At 32.2% G+C, this 21,755-nt stretch overlaps 1 protein-coding gene across 4 annotated transcripts; it reads left to right on the top strand.

Moving 5' to 3' along the window:
• Positions 1-894: 894 nt before the first annotated feature.
• LOC148607570 (spermidine synthase-like) lies at positions 895-16,985 on the top strand. Of its 4 annotated transcripts, none has more exons than XM_088544690.1 (8): positions 895-1,121; positions 4,589-4,709; positions 6,186-6,278; positions 7,103-7,256; positions 8,068-8,151; positions 9,719-9,864; positions 10,399-10,521; positions 12,241-16,985. In XM_088544690.1, the coding sequence occupies exons 1-8, from the start codon at positions 991-993 to the stop codon at positions 12,265-12,267; spliced, it is 879 nt and encodes a 292-aa protein (XP_088400816.1). In that variant the 5' UTR covers positions 895-990; the 3' UTR covers positions 12,268-16,985. The 4 variants fall into 4 exon arrangements, with proteins under 4 accessions (XP_088400816.1, XP_088400817.1, XP_088400818.1 ...); XM_088544691.1 differs by lacking the exon at positions 895-1,121 and adding an exon at positions 2,362-2,452; XM_088544692.1 differs by lacking the exon at positions 895-1,121 and adding an exon at positions 4,334-4,425.
• Positions 16,986-21,755: the final 4,770 nt, after the last annotated feature.

Genomic DNA, 21,755 nt, shown 5'->3' on the forward strand with positions numbered 1-21,755 from the left:
GTAATTAGATATAAAACTCTTTGACTTGTTGGTCTGAGTGTCTTATTTCAAATTATCAATTAATATATATTTCCAGATATAAAAATTATTCTTATTTTTATATTCTACTTAATTTTACATATCAAAGCTTATTTTATTTTATTACTACTTGATGTCAACTTTGTTATGCCAATATTCATAAAGATTGACTGAAGTTTTGAAATTATGTTCAACTTTATACGGTTAAAGTTAATCCTTTTTTTCTGTTTTTTTTTACATGTTTTATTGAATATATTCACATACCATCAACTTGATCTTTGTTGTTGAAACTGGTTTTTGCACCAAGACAAATATACTTACCTAAATTATATTGAAAAAGTGCAGTACATGATATATGTCTCTGATACGGCACAATACGGCTACTTTACTTGCATAGTTACCTTTCCCTATATTTTTGATGATTTTTTTCTCCTTTTTTTCAAACAATTTGATGTTTGTTAAAAAAATGTTCGGCCCAGCTGTAAGAGAATGTAAAAAAAATATGTGCCCAGTATACATTCGCACCGGCCCAGTAATCTGATAAATATTGAACAGCCCCTTAGCACTATCATAACCTAGCTAGCTGTACATAATCACAGGTCTGTGGCATTATATTGTTTCTGGAAAACCGATTTACACTCCCGAAAAAAAAACAGGGATCTCAAATTATTATTACTAGTTTATTATTACTTTTTTTATCAAATACATGTTTTTTTCCCTGAAAGTTATACATTAGAACTCCTCAACGTGACTTAAATCATATGTGACATGTGTTAAGCTAAAGTAGTTAAGCAGTACATATAGCGGATCGGAGGAGAAACGACAAGCATTATTTTAGTCTCATCTATTTCCCGCGATTTTTTAACAAGCTATTCGGAACTCTTTGTACCGCATGGAGCTGAAGCCTCGGCTTGTTCGATTTTCATTAAACTTCTTTGAAAAATAAGTGAAGCAATCCCTCAGTTACCTGTCATGGCCGGGCTTGACGGAAGTTGGTTTCGGGAAGAAAGTGATCTGTTTGATGGCATAAGTTTTGGTTTAGAAGTTGAAAAAATTTTGTTCAAAGAGCGATCGAAGTTTCAAGAGATTTTGGTATTTAAAAGGTTAGTCTTGAATTATGTTAAATTATATTTCACGCTACATTGTACCCTTTCAAAAATTGTGAATTTGAATTTCTAATATATCATGATATTTATTTCATGGCAAATATTTTACAATTTGCCAATTTCATTTACAGAAAAGACTTTAGCTTATGCAGAGTGTTAAATTATGTCATTCTAAATCTCTTTTTGGATAATTTTGTCAATGACATACTTCCCAAAATTTGAAAATGTCCATGGAGTTTTTACACATAAAGTTCTCATCACAGAAGAAAATCATTACAGGAGCCAGGCAAACTTTCAAATTCATCAAAGTGTTGTTTTAATTTGGCTTTTTATGAGAAAACAAATCTAATGCACCACTTACATGTATTTAAATGTTTGGTTGTAAATTGTTCTTAATATACATGTATCTCTCTTTGCATCTAAATTTTGGAGCTCTTAAAAGGAAATCCCCCACAAATAGTGACACTTAGCAGATGCATGTACACCACTGACACTGTACTAGTACATGCACTTGCAGTTTAGCTAGAAGCCTAGAATAGTACAGTGTCTTTGACATGTTCTGCTCAGTTGGAGCAGCAAATCACAGGCCTAACCATGAATAATAATAAGTAAAGGTTTAATAAATGTTGGGTGGTTACATACATATTATACATTTGCAAATACAATTAGGAATATTTAGCCAAAACTCAAAATCAAACTCCCCGCTTAGGGAGTGGCCAAATTTGCAACCTAGGGAAAAAAGTGATAATTGGACATGCACTTTATTACACATTTGTTGATAAGTTGAACAGTAAATTTATTACTATAAGTTACATGTACATGTACAAATTAACCAAACCATGGTTGTTAATAGTCATCTGATCATGCTGTATCAGATTTCAACATATAGGTTAACCTCAAGAGCATCAAAGTGAGAAAAATATGTGCATTTGTGACCCAGTCAATACATGTAGTTAAAAAAAAGATGATGACCAGGTAAACTGAACAATCAAGGCCTTTTGGAGTAATTTGCTAAATATTACACCCTCTTTACTATAGTATAGGAGTTAATCATTGAAGGATAAAAAAAATGTTTATTAAAGAAGGTATCTCTAGCTTTGAAGCATTTTTATGCATGTACTTGTGGTCTAAAGTACATGTATGCATGAACATGCATATTAAGCCTGTTGAACATACATGTACATATATTGAAAATCTAAAAATAACACAAATCATGACTAAGCAATTCAAGGGAAAGTTGTATACATGTACTTTGTACCGGGTGCATATAAGGAAAATGTAAGGATACTTGCTACTTATTTCCAACACATGTACAATATTAAAAGAAGGTAATTTCTTTAACAGTTTTTTTTCTACACTTTTAGATATTGAGTTGGTTTTTATACCCTACTACAGGTAGCAAAGTATTATGTGATACACTCCGAAAAAAGTGTGTATGAGTCTGTCCATCTCTCAGTCTGTCTATCCCTTTACATGTATTTGTCCGTCTGCCCTCACAGTTTTCGGGGGATAACTTGAAAACAGATGCACAGTTGTTAAGTAACACAAATTACATGTTCAATTTTTAAGCAAAATCCAAAAATGTTGTTTTCAAGTGAAGCCATTTTGAACATTTTTTCATCCCCTTTTTTCTCAATTATGTGGCAGGGTATCACATTTACTTCATGATGAATTACATGTAATGCCCTATTTTTGATGTCAGTCAAACCTGTTCAAATTACCTCCTGTATTTGGCAATAACCAGACTTAAAAGACTGATATGTCCCCATGTAGTGCATACTGTGTAAAATTTACCTGTTTATTAAGGTCACTTGTCTTATGTGACCATTGAAGGTCACTTAAAGACAGGTTTTGCTGTTAAAGACCTTTTTATATGTTTATACTTTGACCATAGTAATTTGATTTTCCCTTTATTTCAATTGAAAATAAAGATCAGATAATGAAATAACATCGCCCTATTTACTGAATAAAAAAATTTTTTAAAAAATTTAAAAAATGACATTGATATGTATTACATAACTAACAAGTAAACCACAGCTGATGACATATGCTGATTGTTATCTGATAAAGCGCAATTATCATCCATTGATTCATGTAAGTCATATGTATGTATACTACTGATCTAAATATGGAGTAGATTTGTTTTATTTTATTTAATTATGCTTAGAGAGTACATGTGGTCCACACTAAGCAAATACCATCAAAGTACTTTTATTCATGGGTACATGTACCAATTTGTTTGGTTTAGGGAACAAATGTTAATATGTAGATTCTTGAATTCATGGATTTTACAACTCCATCTGACAAATGAATTTCCCTTTCAATGGGAACCATATTTCATGGTTTACCAAACTCATGAAATCATGTGAATTGATACCCAAGAAAAATACTTTCACAATTAAGAATTGGCAATAACGAAAAATTTTTCTATTGGAAAAATAACATAAATTTTCCATGTGCATATTGTTTATTGTGCGAAGTGCAATAAACAAAATATGCACATGGGAAATTTATGTTATTTTTCAATAGACAAAATTTTTATCATAGCCAATTCTTATAATTTAATTTTTAAAACATATTTTTATCTTTAAACATGAGAAGAAGTAGCTCTGAATTTAACTGAATAGGGGCATGTCAATATTTTTTGCATCCATTGAGATATAGCAAAATTATTTTAACCAATCAGATTACAATATTTATCTCAAATTAATTTATATCAGTATAGAAAAATACTGCATATTCAATTTTCAGTCAACAGTAAAATAGATAGTGGATCTATAGTCCTAAAAACATGCAAAAAATCCTAATCTTGAAATGATGCATGTAGTTATATGTAAAAATTATTTTAACCAATCAGACTACAGTATTTATTTCTGATTAATTTATTTCCAAATATGTTTTATTATTTATTGTACGCACATGTATGGATCTTTTTGCGGTAAGTTGATGAGCATGCCCAGTATACACTTCTGCAAGGTTTGGCTTGGGTAAAACAAAAGAATTTTCCTCGCGGAAGTGTACATGTATATTGAGCATGCACTATACCAAAGGATCTACTACTTGTATATATATATTATAACACAACAAATTCATCTTGTTTGAATATGTATGTGTGTATGCTATTGTTGATGTAATGTCAAAATGATGCCCCTTTGAGGGCCCTTACACCCTTAATTTGATAAAAAAGATTATCCTTGTAACCTTGTCTGTGTTTTAGATAAGATATGAAGTTCAAATGCGTGTGTACTGATTCAAACAATAACAATGAGAAACAAATGCAGAGGCCTTTCAGTAGCAACTGGTGAACGAAAAAGCTTGTAGGATGCATGCAACGAAATTCATGAATGTACAATTTATATGGCTGAAAATATTTTAATGAAATGGCCTTGACTACCCTTTTGGGTCTGGCATAGACAGTCAATTTTATATGAATGTAGATAAGATTTTTATTTTTTTATTTTCAGTAAATCATTTGGAAATGTTTTGGTATTGGATGGTGTAATTCAGTGCACAGAAAGAGATGAGTTTGCCTATCAGGAAATGATTGCTCATTTGCCACTCAATTGCCATGGTAACCCACAAAAGGTAAATGCAATGCTCTTCTGAAATACACACCAGGCTAACCCACAACATGTAACTGCAATGCTCTTGTGAAATACATACCAGGCTAACCCACAACATGTAACTGCAATGCTCTTGTGAAATACATACCAGGCTAACCCACAACATGTAACTGCAATGCTCTTGTGAAATACATATGAGGCTAACCCACAACGTGTAACTGCAATGCTCTTGTGAAATACATACCAGGTTAATCCACAATATGTAACTGCAATGCTCTTGTGAAATACATACCAGGCTAACCCACAACATTTAACTGCAATGCTCTTGTGAAATACACACCAGGCTAGCCCACAATATGTAACTGCAATGCTCTTGTGAAATACATACCAGGCTAACCCACAACATGTAACTGCAATGCTGTTGTGAAATATACTAGGCTAACCCACAACATGTAACTGCAATGCTCTTGTGAAATACATACCAGGCTAACCCACAACATGTAACTGCAATGCTCTTGTGAAATACACATCAGGCTAACCCACAACATGTAACTGCAATGCTCTTTGTGAAATACACATCAGGCTAACCCACAACATGTAATTGCAATGCTCTTGTGAAATACTTCTTTTACATAATAGACAATATTACAACAACTACCAGAACTGTATGTATAAGTTGTCAGGGTTGCTTATTTTCATTGATTTTATATTAAAGTGAACATATTTTCACAGTTTGAAAAATTATTTCTGTCAAAAACCAATTTTGGGATATAAATATTTTTGGGGCTTAAAAATTTTTCTTTAGGCTTACTTTAGTGAAAAAAAAAAACACTTTTTCTACAAAATTTGTACTATTCCTATGTAATGCGCAAAAAGCAGGCTGTATTTGCAAAGGAAACCAGTGTTTAGTTTCCTTTGTTTGGAATTTTTCTTTTCTTAGAAACTTGTGCAAAATGTAGGCAAAAATGAGCAAATGACAGCGTGGATCCCATTTTTTATACCCCCTGCAAACAAAGTTCGGGTGGTTTATAGTAATCACCCTGCCTGTCTGTCTGTCCACATTTTTTGTAAACACAACTCCTAAACTGCGCAAGGGATTGTGATTAAATTATATAGGAAGATTGAATATTATATTTAGATATGTTTGAAGGAAAATAAGTACTGTTGGAGGAATCCAAAGGGAGAAAATCTGATTTACAGGTTTTGTTTAAACCTTGTAAGAGCATCTCCTCATTTCCTGCTCAAAGGATTTTGATGAAATTTCATAGGAAGGTTAGGCACCATATGTAGATATGCAAGAAGGAATATAATTACTGTCGGAGGAATCAGAAGGGAGATCAACAAGTGTTTTACAATGAAATCCATTTGAAGTAGGGGTATTCTCTTTGTGAGCTGGGTCACATTATTTCTAGTTATATCTGCCTCTCTGAACACTGTGCAGTGGACGTGCCTCTTGAAAGGAAATTGCTCATTGCATACATGTATTTGTTATATGCAGGTACTTGTAGTAGGAGGGGGAGATGGAGGTGTAGTCAGAGAAGTCCTTAAGTACCAGTCCGTCCAGAAAGTTGTACTATGTGAGATTGATGAGGTAAGTCATTCCTATGTTGGGTAATACTACATGATACACTAAGCATTGTTGTTACTTCTGGGATTCAGTGTCTTAGCACTAAAGCTTTTAAAATGGTAGGTGGCTATTGGAAATTAGCTTTAGTCACCGACTCCCAAAAGGTATTTTACCACTTACCACTTACTTTAAAATATTACAAATTATTATTCTTGTAAGGAAATATCAGGATTTAAAACACACTTATGATTATCATATAGATCTAGCAGATAAAGGACTCTTTAAATGTAAGGCACTGAGGCATACAGTTTATTGTATAGAAATGACAGCAAATTTTAATTTGAATACTGGAGAAAAGCCATTAAGTCACAAGGATTAAAACTCAACATGAAGCAATTTATAATTTTTCCGGTCAATAGATTATTACTAAAACTGGATATTTACAAATTGGGGTGTAAAAACAATTTCTGATAGTGGCTAAGGCAAAAAAAAATGATATGTCAATTTCCTACTGCCTTACCTAAAGTTTACTTTATTCTTTGTGCCTACCCTTAACATTTTATGGCCATTTCGGCACAAGCACTGTCAAAAGTCTAGATTTTCACCCCATTAACAGAATGAGAAATGTTTTCAGAAATAAAATGATTTCCATATGTAACCTTCCTTCCCTATTTTACTTGCTGGAAGCAGGAAACAAGACTATTATTTGTTAGGCCTAATTTGAAATAAGGAGTTGGTTATATTATAGAACCAGTAAGTTAGTCTTATTTCCAATTATATTAGATTAAATTGAAAATGAACATTTAGAAATACTTTGCTGACATTCTGACCCTTTGTACTGTTTGCAGGAGGTTGTGAATGTGAGTAAAAAATATCTACCAAATATGGCCCAAAGTTTTGATGACCCCAGAATGGAGCTGTTTGTTGGTGATGGTATTAAGTATGTTAAAGATCATAGAGAGGAATTTGATGTCATTATAACAGATTCCCCTGATCCAGTAGGTAGGATCCAATACATGTAGTATTTCTTTTTTGTTACTGGTATCCCAGCTTAAAGGTAAGAGTTATTTTGTGATCTGTTTGTTTGTCCATGCACAGGTTCTATCCACAACTCCTCCCAATCTACTGAATGGAATTCAATGAAATTTGAACATGTTCATAATTATTCAGATGATGGTATTGTGCATATCCTATTTTGCATTTCATCTGAACATCTTTTAAGGTTTCCTTTATGATTTCTTGGGTGGGAGCTGGGTAATTGTTCTCAGTATCTCCAGCTTCTGCTAAGAATTCTTGACTTATTGCCCATAAAACATAGTTGTATTAGAGATATTGAATGAGAAAATACTGGAATTTGATTGGCTAAGAATGGATATTTGGTTTAAAATGTTTGTGCTGCTAGTTTGTTGTGCTGTAAGGCCAAAAGTCAATTTCATTGAATGTCATTATTAGTGCAAATAGTTATAATGTTATTTCAGAAAATAGCATTATGGTAACATTATTTACATGTCAAAGTTAATTTCCTGGTTCTAAGGCCCTCTTTTGTTGCTTGTATGACTGTCTCATTACGTTTTAATTTATTATGATTTCAAACTGAAAAAATTAGAAGTTGCTTAATCTACTGCTTTAATACAGTCATGTAAGTGTGATATCATTGAATTTTTTAGGAAATATCCTGCCAAAATGGGGAGTCTTACCTATGGCTATGAACATTGAAAAAATAAATGCCTTCCTCAACAAAAAAAACAAACTTGAAACAGGCTAAGATCATGAACTTTTTTTTTATAAATATCTCTGTATGACTATTTTGCAGGACCTGCTGTAGAACTGTTTGAAGCAGACTACTACAATAACATGAAAAGAGCCTTAAAACCCAATGGTATCATTTGTTGTCAAGGTGAGAAAATAAGTCATGGATGAATAGTCATTTCACGGTTTGTTTGGAAAAAGTCAAACTAATGCATATTTAGATAAAACAAAAAATAAGTGACAAATAGTATATATAATTACATTGTATTACTAACAGTACATTATGAATAAATTTGAGATAAATACTGTAATCTGATTGGTTAAAATAATTTTGTTATACATGTATCTCAATGGATAAAAAAAATGTTGACATGCCCCTATTCAGTTAAATTCAGAGCTACTTTTCTCTTGTTTAAAGATAAAAATATATTTTGAAATTAATTTATAAGAATTGGCAATAATAAAAATTTTGTCTATTGAAAAATAACATAAATTTTCCATGTGCATATTTTGTTTATTGCACTTCACGCAATAAACAATATGCACATGGAAAATTTATGTTATTTTTCAATAGACAATTTTTTTTTTTTTTCCAATTCTTAAATATCAAACAGCGACGATCACACAGAATATACAAAGTAGATCAACTCTTGAGCAGAAATACTTTTTTAGACCACATTTCCTCATGCTTTGAGGATTTTTCATGATTTAATTGTAAATTTACACATTTTTCTAAAATAGTTGAAATCATTGTATTAAATATTTCTACCTGAGAAGGTCCATGATTGGCAAATAAAACCATCTTATCTTATCAAAACATGTGTTAGAACAATCAAACTAAGATTGTTGGTGACTGCATAATAACCTACATAGTACATATGTATATTTATAATGATTATTATTAAGTTGGTCATCAATTATTTATCAGGTAGAGATCAGTCATGGATTTGTTCAATCCATCCATTTAAAATTTGATTGTCTACTTTTTACATTACCTGTCTGTCGATTTGCTTATTGATGTATATTTTACAGACTTATTTTTTCATGACAATTATTTACAAACAAGATATACTTGCATGTATTTAAAAAAAAAATCATTTTATTTTTGGTTTTGTAAATGGTTTTAAAATGCAAAGCATGAAATCAGTATTTAGAATTAAATGTGAATCAGGGGTTCAATTATCACTTGTTCAAGACCCCCCCCCCCAATTCTTTTGCAGGAACATTGAAATTTCATTTACATATATTCTGGGCCTACCATATTTATGTTTACTTTTATTGAGACCTTTCTCCTTCTGAAAAACCATCCATTCATGTTTCAAAGAAGGCCAGGACCTTTTTCTCTTCAAATTTTGAATCCCTTGACTAAATTGGAAATTATATCATGATACTTGATTCATTTGTATAAAAAAATGAAATACAGGTAAGTTGCTGAGCTCTCATTATTACTTAACAAAACAAAATTCAGATCAGTTACTGATAACAGTTATTGATCTGATTGTTATTTTTCAATAATTGGTCATGGATTGGTAAAAAATATGCATAGAACAGTGTGTGGATTGTACAAGTATTTAACTAAAGGGCAATCATTGTTAGAACCGTAATCACTATTATGACTTTGAAAGAACTATACTTTGAATTCAAAGTAGGTGAATTCTGCAATAGGCATTTGAAATAAATGAAACCAGTCACATTCTTATTTAATGCTTTTCCAGGAGAGAACATGTATCTTGATTTACCTTTAATTAAGAGATTAATGACAATGGCCAGGAAGATTTTCCCAAAGGTTAACTATGCTTACACCATGATGCCAACATATACAGGTGGACATATTGGTTTTGTCATGTGTAGCTGTAACCCTGTAAGTTTGTAAGCTTTATTATACTCCTACTCAGAAGGACTCTTCTAAAAACAACTTCTGTTATACAGACTTAATTAGTTTATCAAGAATTTATTATTAATGAAAACATTTTCTTAGCTATTTTTTTAGTAACCACTTGTCACAGCAACTTGATATTTGGTATTCAAACTTCAGCTAGGAATCCTATACTGCTCTTGCCTAATTCAGACATTTTAAAAATCTGCTATTTGTGAGCCAATTTAATTGATGTTGTCAAGTCTTTATGATTAATGACAACATTTTGGTCACAGTATTTTCAGCAACTACGTGACATACAATATGGATATACCATATTATGCCCTTTTGTAAGCATCGTATGTGATATGTCTTGGACAAAAAAATTGTCAAATGCTTGCAAGGTAGATAACCCAAAACCAATGGTTTAAGTTTGAATACCCTGCTATGTGCTTACTGTATGATACATGTACATGTATAAAACTTTTGATTTAATATAATTGTCTGTTATTAAAGTAAAAAATTTTATTTCATTTTCAGGATACAAACTTCAGGGAGCCACTAAAGACTTATACAAATTCTGAAATCAAAAGAATGAGTTTACGTTACTACAATACAGACATACACAGGGCTTGTTTTACTATTCCACAGTTTGCCAGGGAGGTAAGGTCTATATTGACACCATTGTGTAGTCTTCTGAAAGGTGTCAATTTTCAGACAATAGCAAGTTAGTCTGGAAATTTTCTTATGCATTTAATCAAATTTCAGCCAAAATTATGGAATCTTAGGCTTGTGTTTTTGTTTTGTCTAATAAATCTTGAATTGATTCTATGCATGACCTTGCAGTAGCAAATTCCCAGTCATTAGGTTGGCACTTTCAAAAGGTTACTGTAGTGCTCAAGCTGCAATATGTAGCCTTTAATAGAGCATCCCCTTCCGTTTGAAGTGCTCTTCTTCCTTCCAGTAGAAGACGATCAGGTATTTCCTTAAGTCTGTATGAGCAGTTGTCATCACTTTGTGTCCATTGTCTGTCAGCATTAGGTCATTAGCTTTTTTCAAACATCTTCTACTTTGAAATTGTTTGACCAATTGGAATGAAACTTAGCGTGGTTGTTCCTCCTGCACTAACTGATTGTTGAAAATTTTTGATACATTGAAAAACATGGCAGCTGTTACTAAAAATAGAACATAGGGGTCAAAATACAATTTTTGCAAATAATAAAAAAAAAGCGTTGAATTAAGCAAAATTCTGACTGACAAAGGGTTATATTGTCCACCATCAGAAGACAGATTTATTCTGAAATTTTCAAATTGATTCATTGCCTGATGTTGAAGTTATGGCCCTTGAAACTGATTTTTTCATCATTTTTCATGTGTACAACTTTGAAAATCTACATCTCTGAAACCATTCTACAAAATTTAATGAAAGTTGATGTGATTGTTTCTAAGGGTATCCTTCTTAATCTGATTGTTTGAAATTTGTCATTGGCTGAAAAACATTGAAATCGTAACTAAAAATATAACATAGCGGTCAAAATATGTTTGTTGTGCAAATAACCCAAAAACCATTGAATTTAGCAAAGTTCTGACTGCGGATGATATTATTCACCATCAGAAGACAGACAGATGCCAAAATTTTTAAAACGATTCATTGTTGATGTAGGAGTTATGGCCCTTGAAACAGAATTTTTGTCTGGCTGTCATTTTGTGGCCATTTTCACCAGAGGCTCAGATTTCGAAGATTTCTGGTTTCTCTTGTAAACATGGTATTCTAAGTTGAATGGTGAGGACAAAAATTTGTTCTCAGGATGACTATTTTTAATATTGCTTTGGCCATTTTCAAGATGGCTGCCATTTTCCAGCTGTTTTTATACTTGCTTTAATTTCATTGATATTTGGTTTATAAAGTATGGTCTTGATAATGAAAATGTTGTATAGACATTATTTATCTTCATTTTATGTTCTTTCTCAGCAAATGTATTGTGGGCTAATTTGCTCATCCATCGTATGATAACTTGAGAATGGATCAAATATTTTTTTTAAAACCTTGCTCAGTTGTTTAGTATCATAAAACAAATAAGTTCTAATTTCAGCCAAATCCAAAATCTCGTATTTTTTTATTTAGGCTATTTTAGCATTTTGCCATCCCCTTTTTATCACTTTTACAGTGGTGCGGGTCACATCACTTAGTGTTCCACTAATGCTCTATTTTTAATTTCACTTTTAAGACATTTTAAAAGCATAATATTCCTAAATATTTTCCCTGAGTGGTAATGAAGGGTAAACTATCATGATTATTATGGCTACTCATGCTGCACCTGGTATAAAAATACCTAATGTCTAAGCACAGGTATATCACTGTCATATTTTAATTTTTTTAAGGAGCTTTACCCTGAGCCAGACACCTGAGTGTGAGAAGAAACTTTTCTTAGTAGGACTTTATTTTACCAGGCATAATCTAGATGTGCTTGCCATATTAAGTTTGTATAACCATTTTTGTAGTTTTTATATATGTTTTAAGATTCCTTAAATTTTTGTCTCCTGTTTTGTATTTTGTTAATTTCTTTATTGATGACTTCTATGAAGTATATGAGGGCGACTTGTTGGAGCTTGTTTGTTTGTCTGTCTTTTTGTTAACATATTTGCTCATCTTTTTTTAATTTACATAATGTGTGTTGTAACAGTGTTTTATAGTTTCTTTTTTTCCATCAACCAAGATCTTTTGAAAATCTGTCTGGAAAAGTAAAGTAATTATGTCTTCTTTGTCTTAAAATGAGTATATTATACATGATATAATATTTTAGAAACAATAATGGGAGAAAAAATATTGCTTGTTTTATCATGGATTAGCCATTTATATAAATAACTTTATTGTGAGTCACAAGGAAGAATAAAATAACAATATAAATCACCAGTGCTTGGTAAAACAAAGATATTTGTTCAAAGAAAGACAACTCTAGAAAATCGATGGTAATACTGTATTCCATAATTTGGAATTTGTTTTGATAAGCTTCTGGCATTTCTGTGATCCAACAAATAAAGACGGTTTAATGTATGTAATATATACCATTAATTCTTAGAGATGTCAACTTGGTTCGTAATTTATACTCGAGTAATCTTTGCTTTAATTAATCTATACTTGAAGCTCTCTTTGTAAATAAGATAGTGAAACCATTTAGACTACAAGTCTAGCAAATATTCTCAATTTAAAAAAAAAAAAATTCAAAGAAGTTCAAGTTTAAGGGCTTTGTTTACTTAAGTTCAAAATGAAGTCAATACATAACCAGTATTTATAATTTTAAATACTAATTATGTATTCAGCAGTTAATCAAGTATAATTTTTACTTGATGGTCAATGCTTTTGAATGGTAATCACTTTCTCAAATACTTGTTGACATCCCTAATATTTCTCAGTATAAATAATAATGAAGACTTGTGAGCATTGCAGAGAATTGTCTCAAGTTTATAAAAAAATTTCAAAATGGTTTGCCCAAGAACATTTTTTTGCCATTGAAAGTCCATGATTGAAAATGCATGTGACTCTAACTACATGCTGATGGTTAAGATTCGGCATGAGTTTTCCTGCCATTGTACATTTCCCAAGTTTTCAACTGATTTTATGGGAGAAACAGATTCTCCTTCAGCCAATTCTTGATTTACATTATTTCTCCACTCTCTATGATTAAAAAAAAAAAAAGACTTCAACATGCTCACTTGGCTTCTAGGTTGAAAACCTTAATCTCACCATCTGGAGTTGTGAAATTACTGTAGGGAATCTATGTTTAAACATATTAATGGTATGATGGTACATTGTCTAAATGAAATACTCATGATAGTATGGGTTGTTATTTTTTATATTGATACTCATAGCTTAATGTTATATCTTGTACATGAATCTAATTGAAGTTAAATCTTCAATGTTGGTACCATGATACACTGATAATTTGTCAAAATACTGGTTACCTAAATAGCCAGTATCAGGCAGTGTGGGGGCATTGAAAATTCAATTTCTTTTTTTTCTGAATATTTGACAAGCACCTTGTAACCAGATGTGCACTTAGATGTTTGTTGTGATGAAATCCTTATCCATTTTATTTCCATCACATTCCATTTTGTTTTAGACCTCTGTTTTTGTTGAGTCTTTTCATATTCTCATCACATATTTGAGATCCTGGTTATCTTTTGTAAATTGTCATGTTGAACAAACATGGTAAAAAAGAAATCCTATATCTGCATGGCTGACCATTTCTTGCTGAAGTTATGACTTACAAAATGCACGACAACGTTCCAATAAATGTTTTATTTATCATCCAAAACTGACAATTGACTGTATTTTGACAGGGTTTCATAAAAATTCTCAAGTTGAGGAAATCCTCTAACTTCCAAATTTTTTTTCTTCGCAAATTTCAGATTTCAAGCTGCTTTTGCAAGGAAAATTTGAGTTGAGGAATGATTGAAGTCTTTTCTTAATGAAGCTGGGCCTTGAAATTATTATATTACAGCCAGTAGAATGATTAACTTTATAGGGTAGAGTTTAATCTTTCCATTACCTGATGAAATGGTTAAAAAATAAAAATTAAGTATATGGTTTGCTTAAAACTTCATAAATTTTATACACTGTATTTTAATTTCTACTACATTGTATTTTGAATATAAGACTGGTCAGCCATGTTGTAGAAAATTTCCCGGTAATGCTTTCCTTTTGTTAATATGGTAACGCCTGCCTTTTGTTTATTTTTAATATACAGATGAATTAATCACAAATGTAAGTCCAGGAGTAATTTTTATGTTTTTATTATTCAGAAAACACAGCTTGGGTTAATATCTGATTCAATGATTTAAACTAACATTTAAAAAAATCAAAATACTTTTTAACTGTGATTATTTTTTTTTTATTTTCACAAAATCTCATTTTGTATTGACATTATAATGTGTCAATAATTAATGTATGCAGTGATTCCTCATTCTATAACATTTTGACTCCTGCAGCTTTAAATCGAATTTAATATCAACATTGTTTTAACGAAGCTTTTTCATATACATGTAATTAGATTTTTTTTGTATTAGTTTAAGAGCAGAGCTACAATAGTATGGTAACAGATTAATTCTATAGAAAAAGAACCTCTACTCTGTAGTAATGGAGTACTACATGTAGTTTTGTACCTAAGGACTTTGTTACAGTCAGTCTGATTGGAATTGGGGCTCTTTGAATTATTTCTTGTTTACCAAGTAATTTTTCAAACCTGCTTACTCTCTTAGGGATTTCAATAAAAAAAATCCTCATGATAAAATGGTAGTTGGTTTTATTTTTAAGTTAATGTATTGGCATTTATAATGATATGTTCTGTGGAATTCTAAATGTTTTGTATGAAGTGAACTTTTTCAGCATATAGTGGATTTCAATGTATTAAGGATCTATAAACAAATTGTAGAAAATTTCACAGGATGCAAATTAAAATTTTACCGAATTTAATAATTTGTTTTTATTGTATACAGTAATCATTGTGTCAGTCTGTCTGTTCACACCTTGTTTTTCATATTTGAAATCAAGAGCATGAGTTGATGAATAATAGAGTTATGATAATGTTGGTTAAAAAATCCAAAACAAACATACACATGTACATGTATGTTCCTTAAAAATCTATAGGGTGTAATTGTAAAGCCCAGGACCGAATCCTTAATACGAAAATACATAAATCTAATTAAGATTGGACCTACTAATCACTACATGCTGGATTTAACTACTTTCATTTCAGTTAACCTCTAAGATCAGCTAATGGAATTTCAGCGTTCATTTTGTAAAGGGAGAAAGTTGTAATTTCATAAGAATATCTAGCCCCTCCCCCTCAAGCCTATAAGAATGGATCAGAAAGAGTAATCAAAGGAACCTAGGTTATAGCGGTAATCCAAAGAACGTAATCCAGGGACAAAGACCAGACATGAAAAACAGACATACACAACAAAGAACATAAAGTAACTAAAATCATACATACAAAGTTAACAAAATCAAATGAGCAACTCGGACTCCACTAAAAACTGGGAGCATGGACCAGGTGCACCGGTAGGATAAGCGTCCTCTGCTTTTTCTAGAAACACCCGTCGAGTTTCTCATAAAAAGTCAAGTCCGGGGTAGACGAAAGATTAAAGGAAAACTATGACACGTTGAACAAGTCAGTTTTCATGGCGCAGATGGATACACTGTTACGATTCACGAGTTCATGATGACGACCATAAAACTTTCGTAGTGATGACTTCAATCTTGTAACAACATAACCCTGTCATTTCTACTATATTGTATTTTGAATATAAGACTGGTCAGCCATGTTGTAGAAAATTTCCCGGTAATGCTTTCCTTTTGTTAATATGGTAACGCCTGCCTTTTGTTTATTTTTAATATACAGATGAATTAATCACAAATGTAAATCCAGGAGTAATTTTTATGTTTTTATTATTCAGAAAACACAGCTTGGGTTAATATCTGATTCAATGATTTAAACTAACATTTAAAAAAATCAAAATACTTTTTAACTGTGATTATTTTTTTTTTATTTTCACAAAATCTCATTTTGTATTGACATTATAATGTGTCAATAATTAATGTATGCAGTGATTCCTCATTCTATAACATTTTGACTCCTGCAGCTTTAATCGAATTTAATATCAACATTGTTTTAACGAAGCTTTTTCATATACATGTAATTAGATTTTTTTTGTATTAGTTTAAGAGCAGAGCTACAATAGTATGGTAACAGATTAATTCTATAGAAAAAGAACCTCTACTCTGTAGTAATGGAGTACTACATGTAGTTTTGTACCTAAGGACTTTGTTACAGTCAGTCTGATTGGAATTGGGGCTCTTTGAATTATTTCTTGTTTACCAAGTAATTTTTCAAACCTGCTTACTCTCTTAGGGATTTCAATAAAAAAAAATCCTCATGATAAAATGGTAGTTGGTTTTATTTTTAAGTTAATGTATTGGCATTTATAATGATATGTTCTGTGGAATTCTAAATGTTTTGTATGAAGTGAACTTTTGCAGCATATAGGTGGATTTCAATGTATTAAGGATCTATAAACAAATTGTAGAAAATTTCACAGGATGCAAATTAAAATTGTACCGAATTTAATAATTTGTTTTTATTGTATACAGTAATCATTGTGTCAGTCTGTCTGTTCACACCTTGTTTTTCATATTTGAAATCAAGAGCATGAGTTGATGAATAATAGAGTTATGATAATGTTGGTTAAAAAATCCAAAACAAACATACACATGTACATGTATGTTCCTTAAAAATCTATAGGGTGTAATTGTAAAGCCCAGGACCGAATCCTTAATACGAAAATACATAAATCTAATTAAGATTGGACCTACTAATCACTACATGCTGGATTTAACTACTTTCATTTCAGTTAACCTCTAAGATCAGCTAATGGAATTTCAGCGTTCATTTTGTAAAGGGAGAAAGTTGTAATTTCATAAGAATATCTAGCCCCTCCCCCTCAAGCCTATAAGAATGGATCAGAAAGAGTAATCAAAGGAACCTAGGTTATAGCGGTAATCCAAAGAACGTAATCCAGGGACAAAGACCAGACATGAAAAACAGACATACACAACAAAGAACATAAAGTAACTAAAATCATACATACAAAGTTAACAAAATCAAATGAGCAACTCGGACTCCACTAAAAACTGGGAGCATGGACCAGGTGCACCGGTAGGGTAAGCGTCCTCTGCTTTTTCTAGAAACACCCGTCGAGTTTCTCTTAAAAAGTCAAGTCCGGGTAGACCAAAGATTAAAGGAAAACTATGACACGTTGAACAAGTCAGTTTTCATGGCGAAGATGGATACACTGTTACGATTCACGAGTTCATGATGACGACCATAAAACTTTCGTAGTGATGACTTCAATCTTGTAACAACATAACCCTGTTCCAGAAGACTATTTGTTAGAATTCTGGCGCGATACAAAAAGTCTGTGTAGTCTTGGCAAGTTCAGCCTCATAAGAGTGAAAGAATAGGTCAGCAAGTAGAGGAGCACAATTTGTTCCCATTGGAATGCCAACCGTTTGTTGAAAAATGTGTCCCCCGCACTGGACGAATATGTTGTCGATTACAAATTCCAGCATTTTGTAAACATCTTCTGTATATTTTGAAGATGATTTTGGAATTATTTCTTACTAAGTATGAGGAATCTCTACCAAGAACTATATATTTGTATCGTACATGCAACTGTATATAAAATATATAAAAGTATATAGGTGGTGGCAAATTTTATTTCAAATCTGTTAACCTTTGGAACAGTTAATGTGGCAGATTCTTCCCCGGTCACAGAACTGTCTTATGTTGGAGATTGCTACCTAAAAGCAAAATTTTGATGTAAAAATTCTATAGAGAGTTCGCCAATCTCATTAGTGATGTCATATTCACTAATTTGCATATCATTAAGTGTCAAATTGGTTGGCAAATAAACAACTAAATAAACAATTTACAATTTCATCATTAGAATCCCAATTTTCTATTCTTTATTCCTTTGTTATTTTATATACAATTTTGATTCAATCTGTATTTTTCATAGAAAACATAGTTATTTTAACCAGAAACCTTGCACTTATCTTACATTTTTGGCCGAATTACACATTATAGTATGGTGAATGTTGGCCGGGCGGGCGAGGAAATATTTTCGTAACACTTTTCTCAGCAAAAACCAATCGCAGCCTCTTGATATTTTGGTATCCAGTACTAGGTACCAGCCCCAATATCACGGGATCCGATTTCAGGCCCGTAAGACATTTACTTCCTGTTTAACGAAATTCGACCATTTCTGCCATTTTCTACTATTTTTTTTTTTTTTTCATTTTCCCGTCTACAAAGGGTTCTACATGTTATTTTGATTGAAAAATTTCTGAAATAAACCATCACAATTAGATGCTATAGAAATGTACTGTTAAATATCCATTTGTCTATTATCATTAGATATTGTTTTTAACTATATGTATTTTTTTTGTGTTTCAATTGAGGAGCCTGCATTCGGAAGATGATGCAAAATGGTAACTTCTTTTATACAACCACAAACAAAAAACGTGCCTGCACAATAAATTCAGTATGAGAGTAAAACTACGAAATTTTACCACTGTTTCTCAGGCAAAAGAAAGACTGAAAAATGCTTGAACCGTTTAGGAATAACAACAAAAAACAACGAAAACTCCCGCGATGTCCACAAATTAATCTTTTTATTGAGTATAATGTTATGGATCTCTATGAAATTCATCCATGTACCACGTAAGTCAGTCGTATAAATTTGTTAATTTTTAAATTGAAGCGCTTAGAAACTACATTGTATATGTAGATGATTAAAAGGAGACCAAAAAACATAAATATTTCTTTCTGTCATCCGCACAGTGATTTGAGTAAAAGTGCAGGGAACTCAATAAAATTGAAATACAAGGTTTTATACCACAAAAGAAAAGTTGCGATTGATTTTTGTTGTTGTTAATATGACCCTTCACGTTTGTGGACAAAGGATGGGTCTTCTAAAAATAGCATTCTACCTTTTCTGTCCATTTTTATAAGCGTCAATGCTAAACCTAGCGACGGATTGTCCAGTTCAATATCTCTGTTTAGGTTCAGTCCTAGGTTCAGTCCAACACTTACATTGCAACTGAAACAATTCTAGTAATTCTTCCTTTTTCTGAATATAAAAAAAACGTTTGTTAAGCTCTATATACTATGCTTTAATGTGGCAAACCTATTCATGTACTTAAAATTGTTATTTCGGTTCCGTTTTCAATTGGTCTAAATTTACCGAGATCCAAATGGATCAGAATTGTTCAGGATTTCGGCTAGGCAGGTTACATTATACATTGCACTTGTAAGCAGTTTTAGCTAAAGGGTCTAAATATAGAAAAAAGTTAGACCATAGTACAGTCTTCCAAAGCGTTTCACCTACTATTTAAATCCCCAAAATGTTAAGCCGATTAGGCTCTTACTCTTATAATTACATGTAACCTTGTTCGGCCTGAAATGGGGGTGGAATGGATCGGGTGTTCTTGCCAGAGAAATGCCATCACGAACAGAAATGGGGGGGGGGGGTGGAAAGGCTAGGATCTTGGCAAAGAAATGATATCATGAACAGAACGAGTGCCAGATGAACAGATTTTTGATAAGTACAAGGACGAAATGCAACATATGTTTCGAACATATGGGAACATATGCTTAGGACAGAAATATGTTACAATTTTTCCTACGGAAAAGGCTTTCGATCATACACAATGTAGGCTTTGCGACTGTGAAAAAAGTATCAGAAAAAGATGTTGACTTTTAATATTTTACAAGCTCTTGGTTGAATTTATAAGTTTGATCAGCAGACAAGTGGAAAGTATAATTAAATAACATATCCATGCGATAGCGAGGTCCAAAATAAGCCTTCGAATTTTATCACAGTATAGTAAAATTATTTGTTCAGCGAATTAAATGAAAGGTTAAGGGAATGAGGATAGGGATTTTTTGTAGAAATTATTTAATGTACAGTATTTTGGGTGCGCAATTGTGTACGTATGTCAGATCTGTGGGGTAGATTTACAAAAGGAGAGCCCAAACCCTGGAACCCACAATTTTCCTCCAGAAATAGGTGAAAATGCCCTCCGCATTATGTTTTAAATGATAAAATATACTGCACTAAGAATAGTTCATCTACAATGCGAGATAAATCACTGAAAGAAATCAAAGATTCTTGTGGAAATCAAAACAATGTAACCCAGGGACAAAGACCAGACATTGAAAACTGCCATACACAACAAAGAACATAAAATGACCAAAATAATACATACAAAGTAAGAAAAGTATACATGAGCAACTCGGACTAACTAAAAACTGGGAGCATGGACCAGGTGCACCGGTAGGGTAAGCGTCCTCTGCTTTTCTAGAAACACCCGCCGAGTTGCTAATAAAAAGGCAAGTCCAGGGCAGACGAAAGGGGAAAGGAAAACTATGATACGTTGAACAAATCAGTTCTGATGGTGCAGATGCATGGATACAACGTAAAGATTCACGAGTTCATGATGAAGACCATAAAACTTCTGTAGTGATGACTTTAATCTTGTAGCAACATAATCCTGTTCCCGAAACCTATTTGTTAGAAGTCTAACGCGGTAAAAAAAGTCTGCGTAGTTACGGCAATCTCTGGCATAACGTATGAGTTGTGATATGAAAACTCCATACACAGGTGCTGAAGGGATGTTGCCACAGATGATAGGAAAGTTGCAGCATGACCACTAGTATACGGAATGAAAAGTTATCACACTTGTCGTATAGTTTCCTCAATAGTTTTCATTTACCATCAACCTCTAAGTGTAGGTCAAGATATGAGACTGACTTCATAGTGTCTGTAATATCCTTTATTTCAAGTACTTTGGAGTAGATGCGATGTAAGTGTTTAATATCTCAAGGTTGTGATTTGAGATTGCAAAGAGCTGTCCTACGAACAAAATGTTATGTTTGTTTTTGACAGTGCAGCTTCAGAATTCGTGTCGAAGTGCTGCATTATTGTTGCTAGTGTTTTACCGGGTTATACTCACTTGCAATATGAAGGGTGCCGCTGGTGGGGCAGGACATACATGTACTTACATTTCCGGAACACCGGAAAAGCCATGTTTTGGGCTTTGACGCATTTGAATTATCCCTTTGCTGAAGCTTCCATATTTTTTACTGTTATTTACTAAGAAGTATACAAATTTATCAAGATATCGAAAAACCCTTTTTTTTAAATTTATCTCATATTTTGCAAATGTTCAGTCGGTATGCCCAAACACCTTAATGTTTGTATGAATGAGTAACAACGTCTTTAGTTTATTGTCTGTGAATGGTCATATAGTTTTTTACTTGCTATATTAAGGGGGA

Source organism: Perna viridis, chromosome 9 (genome assembly GCF_037379345.1).
Source record: "Perna viridis isolate PV_CMFRI_1.1 ecotype Kerala chromosome 9, ASM3737934v1, whole genome shotgun sequence".
In the NCBI taxonomy this organism is placed as follows: Eukaryota; Metazoa; Mollusca; class Bivalvia; order Mytilida; family Mytilidae; genus Perna; species Perna viridis.